The following is a 19,455-nucleotide window of genomic DNA, read 5'->3' as shown; positions in this document are numbered from 1 at the left end:
TCAGACTTGATGTATTTGTTGCAGAGCTTTTGGGTAACGGCAGCCATGTTGACAGGCTGCAACTGTGAGAGAGAACATGCTGTGTCTGCGTGAACACAGCACTTCCTGTGTGGGAAGAGGCTCCCCAGACGTTCTCCTCCGACTGGGACTCACGGGCCTCAGCACAGCACAACCACAGGCTTTTACTAAACTCCCCCCCCTCCACACACACACACACACACCCTTTTCTCTGCCTCTTTTTAACAACCCAGGAAATCTGAATGGTTGGAAATGTGTGTCTGAACCCAAACAGAGGTCCTCAGCTGTATGGTAATCAGGCCCCGGCCATGAAAATGGCAGCGTTCTTCCCTGGCTCCCTCCTCCTCCTCCTCCTCCTCCTCCAGACAAAGAGTTGTTTGGACACCTGTTGAGAGCGCAGCAAAGATTAGCGTAGCGCTGAGGGAAAGGGGAGGGTCTCGGGATAGCGGGGTTAACAGAGGCCAACAGTGACTGGGGATCACATTCCATAAGAAAAGGGTAAGACAATCCCCCCACACATACACACACATACATACATACTGTGGTGTCTCGGCAGCCTAACCCCCGGCAGGTGAGAGTGGGAGGACGGCCAGCCACGACAGTGACATCAGAGCCGGGGTTCCGCGTCAGCAGTAAGAGGTAGTTCCCCAATTAGCTGCTGATTCAGTGGGACCGCTCGCAGCTGCGCGCTGTTAGGAGCGGCCGACCGCTCGCAGCTGCGCGCTGTTAGGAGCGGCTCACACGGCTGAGACTGATTCTACAATCAGCTCAACTAGATAGCAGACGGAGCTCTGAAGGTTCACTGTGTGGCTGGCTCTCCTCGAGAGAGGGGGTCCTCTCCTTGCTGTCGGGCGGTAGGTGACATTTACACTCCTCTCCTTAAGCTTATGAAAATGACTATGATTTCTGACCAATCCTGTCTCTTATCGCACGCAGGCAAGATGCTGGAGCAGGTAACTCAGGCAAGGTACTGGTGGCAATCTACTGGAGAATGTAGCAGAGGACTGGAGCGCTTAGTGCAACGTTATGGGGAAACCTCACATGCGAGGACGCGCATGTGAACCCCCACCTGCTTTGTTGGACATGAATGAACAGCCCCGAGAAGGGAGGAATTTAAGTTGGACTTTGAATTGAGTTAATTTTGGTGAATAAAACAACGCGAGAGCGTTTAAACCTGCTTTAAGTGTCTTGGCTTGCATCAGAGTTCCCACAAATGGTGGAGAATGCGGGCACTCTGATTCAACGCCAACCTCACGCACTAGGGAGCAAAAGCTGGCTCTAGTGGCGCTGGAAAAAAAAAGCCAAAGTGAACTACAGCAGGTCGTAAAAGAATTGGGGGAAAAAAAAAGTAGAGAAAAACTTGTCATAGACCGATGCCTACGCTCCTTGCCGCCCGACGCCAGAAAACGCCAGCCACTCAGGACCGACCCGGCCGGGACAGCCGCCGCCGTCAGCCGCCGCCAGCCGCCGCCAGCCGCCGCCACCGGGCCCCACGCAGAGCGAGCCGCGCCCTGATCCCCCCGACGAGGGGAAACGGATTCCCCGTCAGCGCCTCACCTGCCCAGCCTTCCGGACGGGTTCCGAAGGACCGGGGTCCGATAGCTCGGCCGGAGACGAAGGTCCGCCCGACGCCAGAAAAGAAAAGTCAGAAGGATGAAGACGAGGAGGATGATGACTCTGAGGAAGAGATACAACTCGCCGATGCCAGGTCCCGCCGCGAGGAAGCAGGAGACATGGAAAAGAGATATGGAAGCTCGCCGCACGGGCAGCGAGCTTAGGGGGAGGATATGTGGTGTCTCGGCAGCCTAACCCCCGGCAGGTGAGAGTGGGAGGACGGCCAGCCACGACAGTGACATCAGAGCCGGGGTTCCGCGTCAGCAGTAAGAGGTAGTTCCCCAATTAGCTGCTGATTCAGTGGGACCGCTCGCAGCTGCGCGCTGTTAGGAGCGGCCGACCGCTCGCAGCTGCGCGCTGTTAGGAGCGGCTCACACGGCTGAGACTGATTCTACAATCAGCTCAACTAGATAGCAGACGGAGCTCTGAAGGTTCACTGTGTGGCTGGCTCTCCTCGAGAGAGGGGGTCCTCTCCTTGCTGTCGGGCGGTAGGTGACATTTACACTCCTCTCCTTAAGCTTATGAAAATGACTATGATTTCTGACCAATCCTGTCTCTTATCGCACGCAGGCAAGATGCTGGAGCAGGTAACTCAGGCAAGGTACTGGTGGCAATCTACTGGAGAATGTAGCAGAGGACTGGAGCGCTTAGTGCAACGTTATGGGGAAACCTCACATGCGAGGACGCGCATGTGAACCCCCACCTGCTTTGTTGGACATGAATGAACAGCCCCGAGAAGGGAGGAATTTAAGTTGGACTTTGAATTGAGTTAATTTTGGTGAATAAAACAACGCGAGAGCGTTTAAACCTGCTTTAAGTGTCTTGGCTTGCATCAGAGTTCCCACAAAACACACACACACACACACACACACACACACACACACACACACACACATACGCACGCACCCATGAGTTCAGATTTTCCCGCCTTTCCTTGGCTCTCAGAAGGGAAATGACATAGCTGGAGAACATGTGGTGAACCGCAGGAAGTAGGGACTTTGCAGCACGATGCGCTGACAGCTGACTGTTATGAATGTGGATGAAATAACCAGGAAACGGTCACGCTTTGGAGTGGCTTTAGCTTGACATCTTCTGAACCACACGGAAAGATGTGTTTTATATTAGACAGACATGTGGTTTATTGTGGCTAGAGTCACTGAAATACAAGTAAGTGATTTACAATGCAGCATAAACGGGTACAAAGGGAGATGTTCTCTTAACGTATTATTGTAAATACGCTGTTGTTTTTTAAACCTACCTTATTACATCGCTTATTTTTTCTTTTCCTCTGCTGCTTATGCATTCTGCAGCAGCAGATTACGGTGGAGTAAATCAGCAAAGCACCCCCCAGTGTTAAGAATGAGGGGCTGAACTAGAGTGACTCATGAGACCCTGAAATTGTACTGTGATCTGTTTTCTTGGAACAACTTATATGAAAAATCTCAACTTTCAAGCTGTCAGTCTGTTGGGGCATTCACCCTAGAATTTTAATAACTCATCTAAAAAACTCTGGCCATAAATTACTGGCAATTTACTGTTGAATATGTGAAAATGAATGTGATCCTCGACCTCTGTGTGGACTTTGCCACAGCTCTTCAAGGCTATTCTCTCTCTGTTTTGAACCATGTGCCATTTCAAACTAAACAAGCGCCTCTCTCTTACCAAAGAGTTTGTATTGTCTAGAGCAAATGTCTTGTTCCTGTGTTGACGCTGTCCTTACCCTGTGTGTTGCTGCAGGGTGGAGCCCACCGTGACGACGCTGCCAGCCACGGTGGACTGTCGAGTGCCGGCTCCACGTCCACCGCGGAGCTCCACCACCAATTGGAAACCTTCAGAGGTCTGATGTCTCTCTGTCTCCACGGTCTCCACAACCGAATGAGCTCAATTAATGGCCGACATGGCATGATAAAGACATACTGACAAGACCTTATTTAAATATGGTGTCTCACCACTTGTCGGCCGCAGGTCTGGCGTCCACCCTAGCTGGGCATCTGCCTGCCGCCCTGGGCTTGAAGTTGGAGAACCAGGACAAAGACGACAACTCGTCCGATGACGTCCGGTCAGACGATGAGAGCGACAAGAGAGACATCAAGACGCCCCGCGGAGGCACCCGGACCAGGTAAGGGCATGCAAAAAGGCATATCGACAAAAATATTTTCCAAGACTGCCTGAATTTTTGGGGGGTCTAACATTTACAGTCAATGGGTCTAACTGACATTGGGCATGGTTTAAGAAAAAATGACTGTTTACACTTAAAAGTAATATAGCCTTGTTTTTAGATTTTTCCCATGGTTTTGACTTTCATCCACTTTAATGTATTGGGATATAACATAATATACGGTTATATATATATATATATATATATATATATATATATATATATATATATATATATATATATATATATATATTTTTTTATATATATATATATATATATATATATATATATATATAGATATATATCTAGATATATATAGATATATACACACACACACATACGAACAGTAGGCTTCATAGTAAATGTCATGCCTTCCAATCAATGACATCTTCAGTACAGAAATTACACAATTACATCAAAATTATAAAGTGGGATTTGAACCACTAGGGGGAGCAACAAGTTGTGATTATTTTCTTCTTCTTTTTTTCCAGTACAAAATGTGTGATATTAGAGCAAGATGTCATGATAGCATCGTCAAATCCATTGAGCTTCTACTAAAAAGATGCATTAGTGTGGATTTACTCTTCAAACAGTGTCGTAACCTCCCCAAATCTGGGTGGATGTCTCCTCCCGTCTTCAGCAGTATCCACGAAGACGAGGACCACCTGAACCCAGAGCAGAAGGCTGAGCGCGAGCGCGAGAGGAGGAGTGCCAACAACGCCCGCGAGCGCCTCCGGGTTCGAGACATCAACGAGGCCTTCAAAGAGCTGGGTCGCATGTGCCAGCTGCACCTGAAGAGCGAGAAACCCCAGACCAAGCTGCTCATCCTCCACCAGGCCGTGGCTGTCATACTGAGCTTGGAGCATCAAGTTAGAGGTCAGTGGCTGCCCATAACCTACCAGTTTGACCTAGGAATGGCTTCACGCTAGAGATTAGCTGAAATTTCAATACAACTTCTTCAGCACTGATGCAAGACATTGAATTCAATATGGGATTTCTTTAAATGTTCAATATTTCACTAAATTGCTTCTGAAATTCAAATTACAGCTGGAAATCTATTCTGGTGTGTTACCTCTAGAGGGAGAGTAGCCTACTGGATGTGTGGATGATGTGGTGACATCAGTGTTGGGGTCGTTACAAGCTGCATTCACTTACTCAAATGCTGTATTACTACAGTATAACTTGATATTTTAGAATGTTTCATGATCAAAGAATGAATAGACCTAAGCTCCCGTTGATTCCTAAGTGATCAGAAACGAACAGAAAGGTTTGATTTCTATTTCTCTAACCTACAGAGAGGAACTTGAATCCCAAAGCAGCCTGCCTTAAGAGAAGGGAGGAGGAGAAAGTGTCTGGGTTGTCTGGCGACGCCCAGTCCGCCCACACAGGGGTCCATCCTGGCCTCACTGACGCATCCAACCCCATGGGCCACCTCTGAGTAGCAGACAGGTACGCCTCACCTCATCAGAGTCCACATCCTCATCTGTAAAGGAGAACTTTGCAGGTTATCAACCAGCTTTGTATCATTACAATGTGGGTAGTATATGCAGATGAACAATGGTTACCGTCCCTCCATGTTTGCTGCACCGAGATCTCCCCGTTCATCTGCCTGCAGAAACTCTGGTACTAACGAGACATCTCGTTAACGCTCGTTAAGGCTCTGTGGATGCATACAAAAAACATGGGAGCTTGGAGAGTGCAGGCTAGATAAAGGGAAGGTCAACATTGTTCATTTGCACATACTACCAACATTGTAATGATACAAAGCTGATACTAAGAAGAATTATACAAAGAAAATCGGCAAACTCCTCCCCCATGCATAAATTGTCATAATCATCACAACCATAATCATACTTGCAAATTAATATGATTTTGCTGTCACCTTGACGCTTAATATGGATTGTAAGGTAGAGCTTGTTTTGTACCCAGTGTGATTAATTACTCAATGGTTCACCTCTGATCAGTATATTTGCTCCTCTCACCAGATCAAAGTCATCCAGATCATTTCTGTAAGATTGAGTCGGTGACCTTGCTTCCCAGTGACAGACAGGACTCACAGTTTGTGACACCAATTGAAGGAGACAGACCACTCGAAGCAAAAGTACAAGACTAACACAATCCAATCCTAAAATCGACGAAGAGCTCAGCGTCCAGCTCCCTGTGTCCAGCCAATGTCCATCAGCAAATTTCTGCCCACGAGAGAAACTTCAGCACATATCACTGTCTGCAAGAAGCACGCTTCTTCTGAACAATCAGAGACTGTCGCAATCTCCTCCGACCGTATGTGGAAGTTGCCTTGTGCCTAAACTGAATTGACGAATGCATTGTAACAGCAATTGGGTTTTTTTATTTGTCTGTTTCGTTTTTTCTTCTTCTTCTATTTATTATGTTATTGAGCGACAGTATAAAGTGTTGTCTGTCTAAAGGGAAAGCTAAGCGATTTCAAAGAGAAGCATGTGGCTTTTCAGTTGATCTACAGTTTGCCAGTGTCAGTTTGCCAGGCTGAGCACTTCACCCCTGTAAGTCCCCGGGCTCGTCCGAGACGAGGGGGGAAATATTTTAAATATTTGGCCACTGAGATAGTAAGAGTCAAATTAATTTATTGGCCAGTTTAGAGTGGTATTTATACACAGCTGACAATGCTTGTCAGCTATTGTCAGCTGTGAGAGCTCAAGACTCAAGGCCCCCATTAAAAAATATATATATATTATTTATATTTATATTTTATTGATCCCGCCACAAGCCGCGTCTTTAACCAAAACTACCTATGCTTGTTTCTGTGTAGTTTAGATCAGTCTCCACTGATGCTGCACACTGAGATTAGAAGAACCTGAGCTGATCTAATGAGCTCAGCAGTTGAATAATAGGCCCTTTTTACACTAGCGAACATTATTGTCTAGCGAAGGTGACAGAAGAATGGCAAACTCTAGTTTTACTGAATGGTCGACTTTAGTTGTGTGTTTTTTTCCCTTGTTAATGAGCAGTTAAAATACAGAGAGCAAACTGTTTGCAAACCTTAGCATTCCCTGCATATTTTTTGTGTCTTAACAAAAGGAGAGGGGACGTCACTACCCTTAGGTTCCTTTGCCATATAGTGTTAAATTAGCCTGATATTCAGACTGAATTGTCAAGAACAGCCGATTCCACAACTGTGGAGTGGGCGGGGCTTGGAAGGTCTGGACCCAGGCTATAGTGTTAAAATGTAAGCAATGACATATTTTGTCTGTTTAGCCTGAGAGTTACACGCTCTAGACTTCAGCGCAGGATGGGCGTGGGGCTAGCAACCCCATCCCGTAAAAACAGACTGCCGGTTGGCAGTCTTCCCCTCTATGAAGACGGTTGGCAGTCTTCCTCTGTATGAACAAGACTGCCCGGAGCCCGTTGGTGCTGTGCGGTTGCGGCCCTATGCTCCACTAAAGAAAGTTTCAAAACGACGACCACTCATTCTCTGGCCTGATGAACATTTCACTTAATTATCTTTCTGTTAATAACTCAAGACAGTCTCAAAAACAGTTACTCTAAGTAAAAACTAGTTATGTTTATTTGTGTTGTAACAAGTAATTTCTCTAGGCTGTCGGCATAATGTCCAGTTTCAATTAGAAGAGACAACTTCTACGTTATTTTAAATTGTTTTTCCAAGCCATGATATACTCAGTACCTTAAACCAGACTAGATATTTCAAGGATTCAGAGTCAGATACTGTTTAATATCAAAAAATAGTTTGTTTCATAGAAGTGTCGTACAATAATGAACAAAAGCAGTTAACAGGACTTTCTTTTATGTTTTAAGACATTTGTCATCATGGCTTCATTTTGCTCCTATCCGTGTGCATGTTTTATGTTTATGTTTCTCCTTTATTAAGTCTTTGGTCATAAGACTTGCTTTATATTCCATGTATTTTCTTTGTATATCGTCTTCCATCATAATCTACACCTTAAACAAGGCTGCCACATTCAGAACGACTATTCTGTCAAAAGGGACATCAATTAGAATTAAGGATGCCACACCAAACGTTTACATTGAGGATTTATGATTTAACAACCTTGTTTTTGTGGAAAAACCTAAACAATTATTGTATATTCTCTGACTGCATGTGGCCTTGTTCTTCATTTCAGTATTCACGAGCTTGTATTCATGTTGGCAGACTTTGATTGAGGGATATATAACGTATGTCCTGCTTTCTCATTTTTTTTGTCCTTCGTATATTTCTTTGCTCCTCCGTTTGCCAAGTTAGACTTTGCTGTATTCCCAGATGCTTTCCATTGTAATATATGAAAGAAAAAATTCAAAAGAAAAGAAATTGGCTTATTTTTCACTGTAGTTAGTCTTTTATACAATAATACTGTAAGAATATTTATTGGATTCTAAATATTACTCTTTCTAGATTTTTGAAAGCAAAAGTTTTGAGTAAAAAGTTTCTTACTTTATTTTACTATATTAGATAGTAAAAATGTATGGTTATTTACCATAACCTGTCCATTATTACCAGAAATTTACAAATAGCATCTCAAGAACATAGTAGGATTGTTGCTCGTAGTCTAGGACTTAAAAGGCGTTGAACGAGCTCAGAACTTGATTGATAAGAGTTGTTCTTGTGTCAAAAGAAATTCAAGGTGTTGTTGATGCACATCAAAAAAAAATACAGCAGCAAGAATTTGAATTTTCTGTCTCTCTCAACAGAAAAACACAAAATGTAAATAACATTTATGTTGCAATAAATGTGCCATCTTTTTTTAAACTTAATTGTATGTGAATTTATTTCCGTCACTGAGCAAACACCTTTTTCTGTTTCTCCATAATTACATTTTTTCCTCGTCTCTCCATGCAGTTTTATTTGATGACATGGCTTATGCTGGCTAGGTGGAGTGGGATGAGCTCAGAAACACGGGCGGTTGGATGTTTTGTTTTTGCAGAGACATTTCTACAGTGGATTTAGGGCAAATGAGTGTTTTATGGTATAACTCATTCTTGAAATATCAGTGGACCATTGTAGTCTGTATGAAAAGTACTATGGAATATATGTTTCTATTTTTTTATAAAGTGTGATAGCAGCGTACTGTAAATGTGCTGTGGTCCTACTTTTTCTGAAATTTAGAATTTCCATGTAGTGTATGGCCAACTAAGAAAAAGCCCAGGAGCATTAGGTTCTGTATGAAAGCCATTCCAGCAAAAAGGAAACGCATGAATATTTTTAAACGGTAAATAAACTGATCTTTGAATATATGAATAATTAAATATGAATTTATTTCTCGAGTATCATTTTAAAATAGGTTTGTCTTAATTGTGTTAATTTCATGATGGTTTGCAAATTTTTGTCTGATTTGTTTTGTCATTGTTTTGATGGACATGCATCATGTGAATGTAGTGGAAAAATAACTGAAAACAGAACGTCGGGATGAAGTCGATGCGACTGTTGTGAAAAGTACAAATCTGAAATGTATTTTCTAATAAATGTTTTTGGTGGAACCGGCTTTCCTGTAGACTGTAGTGCTCAATCTGCTGCTTGTGCTGTGACGTAAGTTAGTCAATATGAACGCACGTCTTTGAATCCTCTGCTTAACCCAGAGAGGCTGCTGCTGTAAATCACAAGCCTGGAACATCTGCAGAGAATTACACTTGTGTGTGAGCATGAGAGAAGCCATCACCTCCTGAGAGGTCTGATCCCACTGCAGCTTTCTGACAGAGGTGACGGTCTGAGGAAAGTGCTGACTGCTCAGTAATGCAGCCTAAATCATAGTCATCTTCTAATATTCTGCATAGGGAGGAAGAGAGTGAGGTGTGTGTGTGTGTGTGTGTGTGTGTGTGTGTGTGTGTGTGTGTGTGTGTGTGTGTGTGTGTGTGTGTGTGTGTGTGTGTGTTGTAAGAATGGGACCACCGTGTTTGAAGGCGGACTACTTGCTGTGGGTTTGGCTGCTGGACCGACTGACAGACAATCTCTTGGCTTGCATCCTTGAAGCCTGCCCAAAGGGCTTGTTGCTATGCTGGGAATCCTGGCTCTTTACAGTCAGAGCATCTGCTTTTCAGTTGCTACTTATAGGATGCCTGCTGTGTTGAATGCGTTTCATTCCTTCATTTGACTGATTTTCTTATCTCAGATCACTTTTTTTCTTAGTATTTTTGTATTTGTGTACTTTATTATCCCTGTGGGAAAATGTATCCTGTGCATTTGACCCATGCTACGGTACGGTATACTAGCTACCTAGAACCTAGCAGCAGTGGGCAGCCGCAGTGCAGCACCCAGGGTCAGGGGCACTGACAGGAGTATTCCCCCCCCCCATTTTTTCATAGAGCAGTACACTTAAACAAGACAAAACAAACAGGCTCAGGCACAGGAAAAGAACAGAAAGAAAAAACATACAAACATCATCAACATTCAATATTACAACATGGTGCTACCAGCCAAATAAGGCGCATACAATATGTGCTTAAAAGAAATGTACATGGGATCCCGCGCGAGGGGTCCATGAGAAACCAGCCAGGCCAGTCACTTATCACCCCTAACCTCATCGAGGTAGGCTAGAAACGGGTCCCAGATCGTTAGAAATTTTCGAAGTGAGTTGCTTCTCAGGAACCTGAGCCTCTCCATCCGTATAACAGAGATCATGTCCATCAACCACAATTGATAAGGAGGTGAAGAGGGGGACTTCCATTCCTTCAAAATTACTGACAGGAGTATTAACCCTAACATACATGTCTTTAATGGTGGGAGGAAACCCCAGCATCCAGAGGAAACCCACACGAACACGGGGAGAACATGCAAACTCCACACAGACAGACCAGGGTTTGAACCCAGGACCCTCTCGCTGTGAGGCAACAGTGCTAACCACTGAACCACCTGGTTTTGTTGTTGGATTGTGCCTGTCACGTCTTACAGTATGTGAGCCAATATAAATTCACAGAAGTTTTCCATAGGGGATTTGTGTCAGAAAGTCACTACAGTGGAAATGGTTGCGTAATGAAATGTGTTTTCACTGGGATGTCTCTGCTATGTCAGCTCTGTTCAGTTGCCACTAAAAGTCCTGCAGGTTTCCCCAACCAGGATAAGACTCCGTGCTCTGTACTGAGCATGCCCAGAGGTCCCAGCTGTGGCACCTCAGTGGAGAACAGAGCACTTATTGTGTGCTGCTGTAACACGACACAGTGCCACAGAGCGCAGATTAAAGGCTGCGGCGCTGTGCGGCTCTCTCTGCGGACACAAATATAAACAGAGGGCCACTACAAAGCCAGGGGCAGCTGGGGCCTCCAGCACAGTGTGGTTTATGCACTGTCTGTCCAAAGACAAGCTTCATGAAAGAACTCTGAACTTAAAGGAACACTCTGCCCATTTTCAGCTTTGTAGCATTACAACATCAGTAGTAGTATATCAGAAAACTGTAAATAGTTTTGAAGCCATTCATTTAGTTGGACAGTTACTGAGAGTTGATTTGGGTTAAGTTGTGGACCAGTGGTGTCATTTGTGCATGAATGACATCACTGGTCCACACTTTTTTTTAACCTTTACCCTTACTGAGAGCAACGCTCTCTTTTTCAGAAGCGCCCTGTTCACATTCACACACTTTCACACCTGGAAGCTGACCAGTACAACCACAGTCTGATCTGCTGGCCACTGAGCGGCTCCACTGGAGCAGTTGGGGTTAAGGGCCTTGCTCAAGGGCAACTCAGTGTTGGTAATGAGGGAGGGGCAAGCGCTGCCTTTTCATTTTTCCCCACCCAGATTTATCCTGCCGGTCCCGGGGATTGAACCGACGACCTTTCGGTCACAAGCTAGTTTCTCTAACCGTTGGGCCACGCACTGCCATAACCACCACTGGTTAACCCACCACTTAGCTCAAATCAACCCTCAATAACTAAACTAACTAAATTAATGGTTTCAAAACGGTTTACAGTTTTGTGATATACTACTGATGTTGTAATGATACAAAGTTGGTCGAAAATCAGCGGAGTGTTCCTTTAACATTTAATTGAATCCTTGGTGGAAGCAATGAAATGCCATGGATTCATGAGGATTGCAATAATAGCAGACTACTGTTTTATTCTCCCAATGTTATAAGGAATAATATGTGAAATATTCTTTATGGCATGATGAAGTTGAAGCTAATCAAGTTGAATAATATCACCCAGTCTAAATATCAAATGTGAAAACAAAATACCATCACATAGGATTACAGTATGATAGATGTTCTAGTGTATAGGCTACATGTTGCAGCGACCCAGCTGGAGACTAAATAGAGCAGGCTTTCTGATTAATTACCATCAGCAGCACTTCCAGACTCTCAGTGCAAAGCCACAGTCTGGACCTTGCTCACCCCCCCCCCCCCCCCCCCCTCCTTATGAAACTGACTGTAATCTTGCTTTAACCCTTCCTGGATAGTATTAGTTGTTAGGTGCTGTGTCAGTGCTGTTTGTACAGTCCTGTCCTGTACACTACTCAAAATGTCTCCCCCTAAAGTCTTTGTACACTGATAATATTCATTCTCCATAATGCTCGGTCAGAACTGATTTCTTGCTTTTCATCCCACTCAGTTTCTATGCTAGTGGCGCTGGCTGCTGCACCCACAGTGGTTCACCATGCTGCCTCTGCTGAATTAGGTAGGTGATACATTATTTTACCATCTGTGGATGTAGCTACTGTACTGTCCCTTGTCCTTCTGTGTTAGTGCCTTGGCTCTCCATGCATCCGTGCAATTGCACCAACACCCAGTCAATTCAGTCATTCAGATCCTGATTAACCATCAAATGACTTGGTCAGCCTATTCTCTATCCACTAGATGACGCTCTCGGGTTTTAAAGACTTTTGCAGATTGCACGTAATTTAACCATGGGTTTGAACGCTTTGAACCCACAACAGCACACAGTCATTTCTGAAGGCATTAATAGTAGGCTGGATGTAGGCTACTGTAGACCTAATGCTGGGTAATATGTATTTATAAAAACAATAATTGTATATTTAAAACATCACATTAATAATTATCCAGGGACTTGTGTCTGTGGCACAGGTTTTTTAATATTCTTGTAGGGATTTGTTTACAACATTTTTTTTAACTGCGATATTTGTGCACTGCAGTATCATTCTAAGATTTGTTATAGGGTTATTATAGGCATGGGAACTGTTAGGTTTGACCCCCCCCCCCACACACACACATACCAAAACAAAAACAAAAACAAAAAACAGCTCTTTTTCCACACAGAAAAACATACCACAAATGTAGCTAATAAAGTCGGTCATCTCACACTTGTTTCTAATAAACACTAGCGTTAGTTGATCCAGCTTTCTCAATAAATAATAATAATCATAATCATAATAATCATAATAATCATAATCATAATAATATCAATAAAGGCATACTTTCACCATATATCATGATATCAGTAGCCTATGAGCATTTAATCAACCCTGAAGTTTAGGAGCTGAGCTGTCAGCTAAGTTGGCTAACAGGTTGATCTGGACTTCAGCCTGCTGCTCTGAGGTGGTTATTATGGTTATTATAAAGCCACAGCTCAGCTGAGCGGCCTGCCTGGGAAAGTGCAGGCTGGGAGAAACAATTGACATTTTAAATCTGTTCCTGGACCAGTTGTTAGGAGTGTTTAGGTAGGTGGGACACTGGGCGGGTTTGTGTGTGGCTGTTAGAGGAGGCGGAGCCCCGATGAGGGTCGGACGTCCTGCTGAACTGTAACTCAGAAAAGACAAGAGCAAATAACTATTAGAAAAGTCTTCGGGTGGGCTTTGGCACGCTTACTTTTCTAAACCGCATGTTTTTTTTCATGAAGTCCTCTTTTAAACGTTTACAACCTGCGTAAAGTGAAGAGATAAAACGACGCTGGTGAGTACAAGTTTTCTTTGGAGCCAAATCCATCCAATAATGCTGGTGGGAATGTGGGAGCGTTAAACTGCGCTGGGTCAACTCAGCTGAGGGGAAAAAGTAGTTTGACTGAAGGTTTCTTTCACGCATGGAGGAGAATGGGAACTTGCTGTGAAGTTGTTGCGGTGACTTGACGAACAGTAAAAAGTTGTAAAGTAAAGCCTAGAGCAGTTCATTATAGCCTGCCACCTGTTGCACTGAGCAGCGATGTGCCTGCTGCTGGATCTGGATGTAGGTTATCCTCTGATGCACTGTGTTAGTAGCACTGGGGCAAGTCCAAGTGCTTTACAGAGTAATAAAGAATACAGTAGTAAAGGTAAACGATTTACAATTAAAAGTACAGAGATGCAAAACAAATACAAGTCTTAAAAATTAAACTAGTGCAGTGAAAAATCAGGTGAAATAGAAAGATACAAGAACACAACAATACTCTCACTTTAGCCTGTGGTCCACACGACCCTCTTCTCCATGAGTGCAATAGAAGAAATCACATAAAATGCTAATTCACACATTATTTTACATTTGTTTCACTGCACGTCTACTTTTCACTTTGGAAATGTACACTAGTGTCTACAACCAATGCAAACTGTACATGCTCTGCTTTCTCCTCATGGTAAAAGGTGACCAGAGGGAAAAGGTAACCACAGTTGACCTCCAGCAAACCTTTTATACTCACATCTCCTGCTGTTCTGTTTGTGTTTTAATTGTGGACTAGAAACACCCTCATGCAAACTGACATACCAGTCAGCACATGTGGTCAAACAGATTCTAGTTTATTTTCCTTTGCCGAGTCTCCCTGCCTGCATAGATGAAAGCCGTGGGCCTTGGCATGCTGACCTGTATCAGCGCTGCCCTTTGCTCTGCAAACTGAGGTGCTGCTGGTGATGTTTGAGAGGGAGCAGGTCCTGAAATAGTTGTGGAGGAGAGGGCAGCACAGACTATAGGCAGTGGTTCTCAAACCTGAGGGACGCCTAAACTGACACAAATTAGACCACTGACCACCATTTGATAAGATTTTTTTTGTCCCAGTCTCCCATCTGATAAGATTTTTGCTTTTATACTGTAGATGCTTTATTACTGAAAGTGTCTGAAACCCATGACCAAGATAGTCCTACAATCTGTCATTGTGTTACTGGGTGGAATTATAGTGCTGTGCGAATAATACATTATTCCAATTGTTATTGAAAATCAAGGTACAACAATGATAACAACTTAGACACAGCTCTCCTTTCTCCCTTCCATAACACCAACACACAAAAACAAACAAACTCAGACAGAAAATAAAAAACAAAGAACAAAAACAAAAAACAAAACAAAGAAACACACACAGTCACACACACACACACACACACGCACACACGCACGCACGCACGCACGCACACACACACACACACACACACACACACGCACACACACACACACACGTGCACACACACTCCGATATTACAACGTAGTGAGTGAATGTTTGTTTTTTGAAGAAGAAAAAAAAGTGTGTGTGTGTGTGTATATATATATATATATATATATATACAATGCGTGGAATCCTGCACGAGGGGGGGTCTATCCCATTTTTTGCTGGGGACCCCCTGGAAGGAGCCCTGGGGGTCCCCGGGACCCCACTTTGAGAGCCACACTTGACTAGGGAGATGCTGGCTCAGCGAGCGTTTCCTCCCTCGCAGAGAAGAATACAATGGGGGAAAAAGTTGCACACACACCTTGGAGGCCTTGTGCGTCGGATACATGTGACACTTTGTATGAAAGAGTCTTTTGTGTCCTCTTTAGCTTGACTCTGTCCTCCGGAGCACTTCTCCTCTTGGATAAGGCACTTTACTTTGGCCTTGTTCTTGCCTCCCTTCTGTGCAGGCAGGGTGGAAAGTATGAAGCACTGCCTCTTTCTGAGTCATGGCAGAACCAGGATATACCAGTGACAATACTCATCTGTTTATCCAACCTAGGTTCTGTGGAATGATCTTCACTTGGTGCCATGTTTCGAAGTCAAGGGTGTCAGATTTCCATAGGTCTGTCTCAAGCTGCTCCATTCTGATGTGACACTGTGCCTTTGTTGTTGTCAGTCTTATCAGTGTCCTTCTTCCAGGCCCATCTTGCCCATTTATCTTGGTATTGTGACGCGAGGTGAATTGGGACGTTATCAGCAGGGCAAACAGGAACCTGCTAAGAGCCCATTGTCCAGTGGAACACATGGCGGCTACTGATGGCTTTGTTTTTACTGGCTTCCTGGGCTTAAATGTCTTGGATAGTTTACCTTAATTGTCGTCAGTGTATTTCGTGAGCCGGTTCGCCATTGCCAGCTGTGTTCTCGCAACAACGCTGCCGGGAGGTGTCGGCCCCTCGCAGAAAGCGAAATTAGCGATCGCTCGCTGACTCGGTTGTAAAATGGATTTCGCGCACTCTACTCTCTAAATACCCTGCAATTATAATAAATGTGACGAAATTGAGCCGAGGAAGATTTATTTCCCCTCCTTTCCTAGCACTTCCCATGGACAGGGGCTGCAAATTACAATGTCATTTACAAGGATCAACAGAGCTTTGCACGCACGCACGCATGCACGCACGCACACACACACACACACACACACACACACAGACACACACACACACACACAAACATATTTAGTCTAAATGTATGTATGTAGAGATGACAGAGTCTGTGAGCTCTTAGATGACTCTCAGGAGGAGATGATGACACACGTTGGTGGTACCTTTCTGTCAGTATCCTTTCTCATAAGCTGTTTATCCTTTTGTCACGCACTGTAAACAAGCATTTGGTTATATCATACCTGTTAGTCACACAGTCCCTTATGCCTATATCCTAAACGATACCTGGTCTGGTCATATTTGCTGTTCAAATGAATGACTCGCATTTTCTTCCAACACCAATGTTGGCATCTGGATCTGGCATTTGCTGCTTCAGGGCAGCTCTCTCTTCATTTGGCCCAGAGCACACGTCGCTCTGGGCCAAAGAGAGAAAAGAGCTGTGGAGGTGCTGCTCACTACACAAAGCAAGACATCTGATGGCATCATTAAATGCAATAAGCCTTTGATGTTTCAGTCGAGGGTGGAACTTGGAAACATGTGTTGACATTGAGTTGTGCAGTGTCTCATTTCTTGACTAATACAACCGGTCTCTACCTTTGTCTGCAGAGCTGGGCCACCTGATCCAGGGAGGGGGACTTCTTTTCCTTCGGCGTTCCCGATGGAGTCGTCCAGAGTGACCGGCGTTGCGAACAGCGGACTGCAGCGGGGCTTCGCCCAGCCCCCTCGCTCCTCCAGGGCCCACAGTAACGGAGCTGGCAGGTACGGCCTCAGCATCCGTGTCCAGGGTATAGACGGACACCCCTATGTCGTTCTGAACAACCAAGAAAGGGGTCCTCAGCCCCATATCGACCCCGGCAGCAATGGGTACATCGACACAGAGGGTTCTTTCATCGATAACTACAACGAGTATGATTTCAGAGGAGGCAAGGAGGCTGCTTCGAACAGCCCTTTCATGGAGTTCAGGTCTCAGAAGATGGTTCAGCCTACTGGCCCTCAGAATGGTGTTGCCGATTCACAAGGAAAGAAACCATCATCCACCCTTCTGAACTTTCAGAAGCACCCCGAGTTACTGCAGCCGTACGACCCGGAGAGCAACACGCTGAACCTCGATGGCCGCCGCAGCCTGCCTTCGCGCCCTCAATCTCTGGCCGAGACCGGGAACCAGCACCGCGGCTCCTCTCCCAATTTTGCTGCGCCTGCGGCCTTCCATGCCAGGTCGTCAAGCCTGGACCGGAGTAAAGTTCCTGCACCGCAGGAGAAAACACAACTTCCATCCCAGAGCCAGAGCGAGATGGCCCTCGCTCAGCCTCAAACCAGGCAAACACAGCCCCAGTCTTTGCCTCCGTCCCGGCATGCTCAGCCCCAGACCAGGCCGCAGAGCCAGGTGGCACAGCCCCAGTCCAAACCTCGCCTCGCCAACCTGAGTCCACCTCAGTCCAACCCGAGTCCACCTCAGTCCAACCCGAGTCCACCTCAGTCCAACCCGAGCCCACCTCAGTCCAACCCGAGTCCACCTCAGTCCAACCCGAGTCCACCTCAGTCCAACCCGAGTCCACCTCAGTCCAAGCCGCCGTCCCAGCCTCAGCCCCCCACAGTGTCGAGTCCCACGAGTGAGCAGAGCAAACCCTCCTGCCGATCCCCCAGCTCCATCAGCAGCGCCAACTCCAGCCTGGAGCGCAGCCGCCGGGAGCCCGACGTCCTTCCCCTCCGCAGGACGGACTCTAGCGGGCCGGTCCTGCAGACGCCTTCCCGCTCACGTCACTCCTCCTCGTCCTCCACCTCCAAGGCCCCGCCGGACGACCCGGCCGACGCCCTGTACGCAGACACCATCAACCGCCACCTGAACCGCCGCTACATCCCCTTTCTCCCCGGCACGGGCCGGGACATCGACACGGGCTCGATCCCCGGTGTCGACGAGCTCATCGACAAGTTTGACGGCAAAGACGACAGCCCGCATCGGAGGGGCAGGGCGGGGCGCAGGAACCGGATCAACCCAGAGGACAGGAAGCGGTCGCGCAGCGTGGACAGCGCCCTGCCGTTCGGCCAGGAAGGTTCCAGCTACATGGACGATTTCAGCCGCAGCCAGGGCACGTCCAGGGAGCACGTCCTCCGGCCCTCGCAGCTCCGCCTGCAGAAGACAGGGGGCGCTCAGGACTCCTGGGCGATGTCAGTGGATGGTGGTAAGTCCAGCGCCAGAGCCTCGCCCCGCGGCACCAGCGCGCCGGGCTCCCCTCAGAACAGCGTCTCTACAGGAGTGGGCTCCATCCAGGGCTACAAAAGGCCGCAGACTCGCACCTCTTCTCTGCCGTCGAAGAGTAAAGACAGTGTGGCCGCCGCCGCTTCACCTGCCAAGGTTCTGAGCGGTGTGGCAACGTCCCTGTCCAAGCCCTCCTCCACCACAGGCATGAAGCCCAGTGCAGAGCCAGATGCTCAGGTAAAAGATTTGTCACATGTTCGTTCACTTATTGAATCTGACATTTCAATCCATCTCAATGTTTTTGTCCATGGTTTTTCTGTTAATTAATGTGTCTTTGATTTCCAATACCAGTATATTGTCAAACAAGTCTTCATTGTCCAGTCTTCAGGTCTTATAAGAGAGGAACACTCTTCAGCCAGTCTGTGGTTTTCACTGTTCTCGACTTCTCATCTCTCTCTCCCTCTCCCTCTCTCTCTCCCTCTGTCTCTCTCTCTCTCTCTCATTTCCTGTTCTATCCAGGCGACACCTGATCTTCTGAAAGGTCAGCAGGAGCTTTCACAACAAACACACGAGGAGACAGCAAAACAAATTTTGTTCAATTACCTGAGGGACGGGTGAGTTATGATGTCAGACAGGCCTCTCTGTTCTTTATCAACCATGTTTTTTATTTTTCTAAGTAGCTTTCTGTTGGGTCAGTGTCATGGAGCCTGTTGTTTGGGGCGTCCAGGACTAGGGATGTTCATCATTCAATATTTTCATTTTTTTTTTTTTTTTTTTTTTTTTTTTTTTTTTTACAAAATGAATGCCTATGGCAGAAAATACGAAAGACAACGTGTTCTCCTCAATGAACTCTTTATTTCAATGTGTCTCCTCTCCAACACTGCTGTCCCCGGCGCATGCCGGTGTGAATTTCCCATGTTTAAAACAGTTTTGTTGGCACAAAGGCCCGTGCCCAGCCAGAAAACTAGAGACTATATGAAGCTCCACCTCACGTTAGTCGGCTGTGCAATGGAGTGGGGCGAGGAGTAACGAATTCCACCCAAACCTAGTCC

General features: G+C 45.8%; 2 protein-coding genes across 5 annotated transcripts in view; both read left to right on the top strand.

Moving 5' to 3' along the window:
* tcf12 (transcription factor 12) overlaps positions 1 to 6,472 on the top strand; it is a gene marked incomplete at its 5' end in the record, with an annotated part of 86,877 nt that extends 80,405 nt beyond the window's left edge. Inside the window, 5 exons of the mRNA XM_083651054.1 lie at positions 3,370 to 3,469; positions 3,598 to 3,751; positions 4,434 to 4,666; positions 5,086 to 5,239; positions 5,776 to 6,472. Coding sequence (XP_083507180.1) covers positions 3,370 to 3,469; positions 3,598 to 3,751; positions 4,434 to 4,666; positions 5,086 to 5,228 — 630 coding nt within the window. The 3' untranslated portion in view covers positions 5,229 to 5,239; positions 5,776 to 6,472. The remainder of the gene's footprint in view (positions 1 to 3,369; positions 3,470 to 3,597; positions 3,752 to 4,433; positions 4,667 to 5,085; positions 5,240 to 5,775) is intronic.
* Positions 6,473 to 13,482: 7,010 nt separating this feature from the next.
* cgnl1 (cingulin-like 1) overlaps positions 13,483 to 19,455 on the top strand; it is a 42,935-nt gene continuing 36,962 nt past the window's right edge. For 3 of the 4 annotated variants that reach the window (XM_083651060.1, XM_083651061.1, XM_083651058.1), the window contains exons 1-3: positions 13,483 to 13,611; positions 16,813 to 18,640; positions 18,923 to 19,017. In XM_083651060.1, the coding sequence (XP_083507186.1) occupies positions 16,865 to 18,640; positions 18,923 to 19,017 (1,871 nt within the window). In that variant the 5' untranslated portion in view covers positions 13,483 to 13,611; positions 16,813 to 16,864. Of the gene's footprint in view, positions 13,612 to 15,659; positions 15,669 to 16,812; positions 18,641 to 18,922; positions 19,018 to 19,455 lie in introns of those variants that run through there. The other variant, XM_083651059.1, reaches the window with a different exon arrangement.

This window comes from Poromitra crassiceps (assembly GCF_964638095.1).
Source record: "Poromitra crassiceps genome assembly, chromosome: 14".
NCBI classification, from domain to species: Eukaryota; Metazoa; Chordata; class Actinopteri; order Beryciformes; family Melamphaidae; genus Poromitra; species Poromitra crassiceps.
This window is presented reverse-complemented; position numbering and strand designations above follow the sequence as displayed.